At 42.1% G+C, this 6,172-nt stretch overlaps 1 protein-coding gene across 1 annotated transcript in view; it reads right to left on the bottom strand.

The window, feature by feature from the left end:
• Nucleotides 1-3,507: 3,507 nt before the first annotated feature.
• The window catches only part of LOC107297182 (E3 ubiquitin-protein ligase LNX-like), a gene marked incomplete at its 3' end in the record, with an annotated part of 90,595 nt that continues 87,930 nt past the window's right edge, over nucleotides 3,508-6,172 (bottom strand). The window contains exon 9 of the mRNA XM_029286244.1: nucleotides 3,508-3,691. Coding sequence (XP_029142077.1) covers nucleotides 3,508-3,691 — 184 coding nt within the window. The remainder of the gene's footprint in view (nucleotides 3,692-6,172) is intronic.

The raw sequence follows: 6,172 nt of genomic DNA on the forward strand, positions 1-6,172 counted from the left end.
TTTGACTTCCCCCTTTTTCGTGGGAAAAATCTGGAGCTTTAGGGAAATCAAAATCCTCACTGAAAAATAATGCCACGAAGTTATGTCAGAAGTGGATGTGAGTGAGTGGAGATTGGTGTTTCAGGAGCCTTGTTTCTAATAAATCAGGAAGCGTCTCCCATTTTCCTTGGGCCACATCTGGCTGTTATCTTGTGTGTGTGTGTGTGTGTGTGTGTGTCAAATAAGACCTTGTTTCCTCGTGCCAGTAAGTGTAGGAGGTGGGTCATGGCGCTGATTCTGCAGTCTTTCAAGCAATCGACACCTTCCCTTATTAGTAGTTCAGTCCCATCTGAAAAGCAGGATTCTCCCAAGTCACAACTTACACGGTATGAGATAAATCTGTGAATAAGTTTGTTTTCTCAGTCCAGATATAATAATAATAATAATAATAATAATAATAATAATAATAATAGTAGTAGTAGTAGTAGTAGTAGTAGTAGTAGCAGCAGCAGCAGCAGCAGCAGCAGCAGCAGCAGCAGCAGCAGTAGTAGTAATAAAGTTGGAAGGGACCTTGGAGGTCATCTAGTCCAACCCCCTGCTCAGGCAGGAAACCCTATACCATTTCAGACAAATGGCTGTCCAGTCTCTTCTCAAAAACTTCCAGTGTTGGAGCTTTCACCGCTTCTGGAGGCAGGTTGTTCCACTGGTTAATTGTTCTCACTGTCAGGAAGTTTTTCCTTAGTTCCAGGTTGCTTCTCTCCTTGATTAGTTTCCACCCGTTGCTTCTTGTCCTGCCTTCAGGCGCTTTGGAGAACAGCTTGACTCCCTCTTCTTTGTGGCAGCCCCTGAGATACTGGAACACTGCTATCATGTCCCCCCTTGTCCTTCTCTTCATTAAACTAGACATAACCCAATTCCAGCAACCGTTCCTTCTATGTTTTAGCCTCCAGTCCCCTGATCATCTTTGTTGCTCTTCTCTGTACTCTTTCTAGAGTCTCAACATCTTTTTTACATCGCGGTGACCAAAACTGGATGCAGTATTCCAAGTGTGGCCTTACCAAGGCATTGTTAAGTGGTATTAACACTTCACGTGATCTTGATGAATTGGTTCTTTAAAATTGCCCACTTGGTACCACAGGAGGAAATTTAGAGTAGCTGCTGTTTAAAAATGTATGTGTTTTACGAAGAGTTAGCAAACTGTATTGTATTTTGGAGTCTGGTTTCTCCTCCTACCCCCCGCCCCTTCAACCAGAGCATTAAAAAGCCATATAGCTCTGCCAATGGTCTGAAGATTGCAGCTCTATGCCCTATTGTTATTTCATTGGTAGCATTTCAAAATATTTTTCATTTATTTATTGTGGGCTTCTTTGGGTTGTAACAAGATGAATAATTTTTTCTTCAACTAAATAACTTTTTTTTTTAAACTAAACCAGGGGTGTCCAGCCTTATCAGCCTTCAAGACTTGTGGACTTCAGCTCCCGTGCTGGCTGGGGAATTCTGGGAGCTGAAGTCCACAAGTCTTAAAGTTGCCAAGGCTGGACACCTTTGAACTAAACTAAGCAGAAGGGAAGAAGAATGCATGTCTGTATTTAGCTCCCCTTAAATGTAGAAATTCCAAAACAAAAAATCATAATTATTTGTTCTTATTTGTACCTTTATAGGTGTAAACAACGCAAATTGTCAGATAAGTCTAGGAAATTCCTCTCTAGCCAAAACGTTTGCTAGATTACATTCTAATAAATGGATACCTCACAGTTGCTCAGTCTGTCTATCCCTCCCAATTTGGGGGTGGTGTGTGTGTGTGTGTGTGTGTGTCAAGAATCTCTAGGACTTCTTGGAAGGTAAGCAAGATGCCCCTATAAAGAATAAACAAAGGAAATGTGTTGGGGTTTTTTGATGTAATATTTTAGCCTGATTTTTTTTTTTACAAGGATAGGGTTGGCTACTTTTTCCAGCTTACTTCCTGGTAAGATAGAAAAATGTGAGACAGACACCGTCACCACCAGATGAATTCATAACTGACTGACCAACTGCACTCAACATACAGTCCTCAATGGAAGGACATCTACATGAAGCATGCAATGGGACACCCTAAGGTTCTGTCTTAGGTCCAGTACACTTAGGCATCTTCATAATTAATTTAGGCTAGGACAGAGAAGGGGAACTCATCAGATTTGTAGGTGGGGAGAATTGCCAACACTTTAGAAGATAGACTCTTGGCAGACTTGAGCATTGGCCCTATCCAACAAGATACGGTTCAGTGGTGAGAAAACCACCTAAACAGGAAAAATCAAATGTGCATGTATAGAATAGCATTACCCTAGTTCAACAGTAGTAATTGTGAGAGAGATCTAGGTGTCTGAGTGGACCACCACTTAAGTATGAACCAGCAATGTGCTGCAGCTGCCCAAAAAAACCCCCAATGCAGCCCAAAGATGCATCAACAGAGATAGCATCAAGATCATGAGAAGTGATAGTACCACTTTATACTGTACTAGTGAGGTCACACTTGGAATACTCTGTCCAGAACTGGTCATCGTGATACAAAAAAAAGATAAATAAATGCTGAGGCCCTAGAAAGAATGCAAAGAAGAGCAAAAAGGAACTTATCTGGAGGCTAAACCGTATGATGAATGGTTAAGGGAACTAAGCAGGGCTTTTTTTGTTATAGAACGCCCAGAACGGATGGAACCTTTTTGGATGGAACCTTGTAGGGTAGGCAAGGCGGGTTGTATGGCATGTGTGAGTTCCGGCACCTTTTGTTTTTCCAAAAAAAGCACTGGAACTAAGTATGTCTAGCCTATCAAAGAGAAGGATTGGGGCGATATGATAGCTGTCTTCCAGTACCCAAGAGACTGTCACAAGAGAAGAAGGGGTTGACCTGTTGTCCAAAACACTTAAGTGTAGGACAAGAAGTAACAGGAAGAAGATCATTAAAGCGATCCAACCTAGAAGTAGGGAGAAATTTCCTGACAGGGAGAACAATCCATCAGTGGAGTAGCTTGCCTCCAGAGATTGTGGGTGCTCCATCGCTGGAGGTCTTTAAGAAGAGACTGGATAGCCACTTGTCTGGAATGGTATAGGGCAGGGGTAGGCAACCTTGGCTCTTTTATGACTCGTGGACTTCAACTCCCAGAATTCCTGAGCCAGCATGGCTCAGCTTGGAAACCTCTCCCTTTCCCCTCAGCGTGGCTGGCTCGGGAATTCTGGGAGTTGAAGTCCACGAGTCATAAAAGAGCCAAGGTTGCCTACCCCTGGTATAGGGTCTCCTGTTCGAGCAGGGGATTGGAAGACCCCCAAGGTCCCTTGTGACCCTGTTATTTTAATATTCTGTGTTCCAGTGGTCCAATGTAGTCTAATTTAACCTCCCCAAGATTCAACAGTAATGACCGAAGAAGACCACATAAAAGCTGTTCCTGCTAAATATATTTTTAAAAGTACATAAAGAAGACTGAAACACGAAATTTCTTTGAGCTGAGCTAGATGGATTCCCATCTCACAATACACTCTGGACTCTAATGCAATCACCTGTTTTGATCCGGCCATCTCTGCTGATGACGCCACCCAGTTCCACACTTAAGACATAAATAGGTAGATTCCATTCCCTGTGCGAAGATAAACAACCTCCTGCCACCGTCATTCCCAGGGACTCTGCATTATCTTTTCGGACAATCACCACTTTTTCATGACAGGTAACGGCATGAAGGACGCTCTGCAAAGGACAAAAAAGCCAACATAAATTCAGTCGCTGGGCAAAGGACTTGTCTCGGGTTAATTAGGGCCAGTTTATCATTCATTCATTCGTTGTTCCATTGTACACCTTCTTAACTGACTTTCCTTCACTATCCCTGTTGTATAGTTGTGGAAAAGATGATGACAGAGTTTCACAACACATAATACAGAAACAGAAATTATGAAACGGAACTTTGGAACCCTATACCAAAAATACTCTCTCTCACACTGGGTCATAGAACATGTTGATTAATCCAGTGTGATTTTTTTTTTATTAAAGATGATTTGCAGTAAAATAATGGCTAAGACTAAGGCTGACAAATACGGTGGCTTGACATAATTGTTTTACAGTCATTTAGTAATGCATATGTGAAGAGCATATGAAGAATATTTCTTTTGAATGAGTAGCACATGGGGAGATATCTCTCTCTCTTTCTCTGTCTCTCTCTTTCTCTCTGTCTCTGTTTTACTCTGTCTGTCTCTCTTTCTCTGTCTCTGTCTCTCTTTCTCTGTCTCTCTGGCTCTCTCTGTGTGTATGTGTATGCATGTGTATGTGTTGATAAAATCAATAGACCCCTTCAGAAAGTTTCATGAAGCTAGGATCTCTGTAATTGCCAAAATATATCGGATATCTTTCTAAAGATTCCAAATACCCTTTTGCAGGGGTAAAATTACAAAAAAATCTAGAGTTTCAGAAATGTAGCTTTTGCCCATGAAAAGCCCGAATCCTCTTGGATTCTTTTGTTGTTGTTAGTTGCGAAGTCGTGTCCGACCCATCGCGACCCCATGGACAACATTCCTCCAGGCCTTCATGTCCTCTATCATCTTCTGGAGTCCATTTAAGCTCAGTGACTCCATCCAGCCACCTCATTCTCTGTCGTCCCCTTCTTCTCTTGCCCTCCATCTTTCCCAGCATCAGGCTCTTCTCCAGTGAGTCCTTCCTTCTCATTAGGTGGCCAAAGTACTTGAGTTTCAACTTCAGGATCTGGCCTTCTAAAGAGCAGTTGGGGTTGATCTCCTCTAAGACTGACTGATTTGATCGCCTTGCAGTCCAGGGGACTCGCAGGAGTCTTCTCCAGCACCAGAGTTCAAAGGCCTCAATTCTTTGGCGCTCAGCCTTTCTTATGGTCCAACTTTCACAGCCATACATTGCAACTGGGAAAACCATGGCCCTGACTATACGCACTTTTGTTGGCAGGGTGCTTATATAACCCAAATCCTTGCGGAACAGGAGTGTCTGCAAGATGTGGTCAAAAAAGTCAAGATGGCGATTGCATCAGGGCAATCACAGCCATACCTGTTCTGTGCAAATTACACATAAAACCCCTCCAGAGCTTCGATTACATTATGGTGACTGACCCTCCTGGCATTTTTCACCACACCCTGCAGATACTCCTTGTTGGGGAAGCATTCTGTGTCCTTTTTATAAGTCAGGAAACCATCTCTTCACCTCCTTAGCAATAAAATAATCCAGCTGACTTCATTTCTATTTTTGTGATTTTCCTCGCTGGCAAGCGTGGCTGGTTTGAAAGGAAATGTCTTTTTTGCAAATCAGCGAACTTTCGACTTTGAACCTAAGCTTGCAAATTCTATTTCCTCTGTCTCACCAAAATAGGCGATTCTTAAAAACTCTTCCACAAAAAAGATGTGGTTGATCTATTCAACACCGAATTGCTGTCACCAACATCGTTTGTTAGGAGAAGGAAGAAATAAGTGATTTCTCCTTAGGTCATGAGTAAAAACCTTTTATAAGTTTCTCTTAAAAGCTATGTCAAAACAACTTCTCATTTAGGTTGCAATCTTAAAGGCTCAAAAGGGATGCTGGTGAATGGGTTTCCTTGTTTCCTTTTAGATGTAAAATAACTTTTATTTTAGTTATAGTGGGGGAAAGTGGAAGAAATTGAAATTTATTCTGTACTTAATCTTATTACTGATAACCAAGGCCATTTGGAATACTGCATCCAGTTTTGGTCACCACGATATAAAAAAGATGTTGAGACTCTAGAAAGAGTAGAGAGAAGAGCAACAAAGATGATTAGGGGACTGGAAGCTAAAGCATATAAGGAAAGGCTGCTGGAATTGGGCATGTCTAGTTTAATGAAGAGAAGGATGAGGGGGGACATGATAGCTGTGTTCCAGTATCTCAGAGGCTGCCCCAAAGAAGAGAGAGTCAAGCTATTCTCCAAAGCGCCTGAAGGCAGGACAAGAAGCAATGGATGGAAACTAATCAAGGAGAGAAGCAATCTACAACTAAGGAGAAATTTCCTGACAGTTAGAACAATTAACCAGTGGAACAACCTGCCTCCAGAAGTGGTGAATGCTCCAACACTGGAGGTTTTTAAGAAGAGACTGGACAGCCATTTGTCTGAAATGGTATAGGGTTTCCTGCCTGAGCAGGGGGTTGGACTAGATGACCTCCAAGGTCCCTTCCAACTTTATTATTATTATTATTATTATTATT

Source organism: Protobothrops mucrosquamatus, unplaced genomic scaffold (genome assembly GCF_001527695.2).
Source record: "Protobothrops mucrosquamatus isolate PMUCROS unplaced genomic scaffold, P.Mucros_1.0 scaffold3169, whole genome shotgun sequence".
In the NCBI taxonomy this organism is placed as follows: Eukaryota; Metazoa; Chordata; class Lepidosauria; order Squamata; family Viperidae; genus Protobothrops; species Protobothrops mucrosquamatus.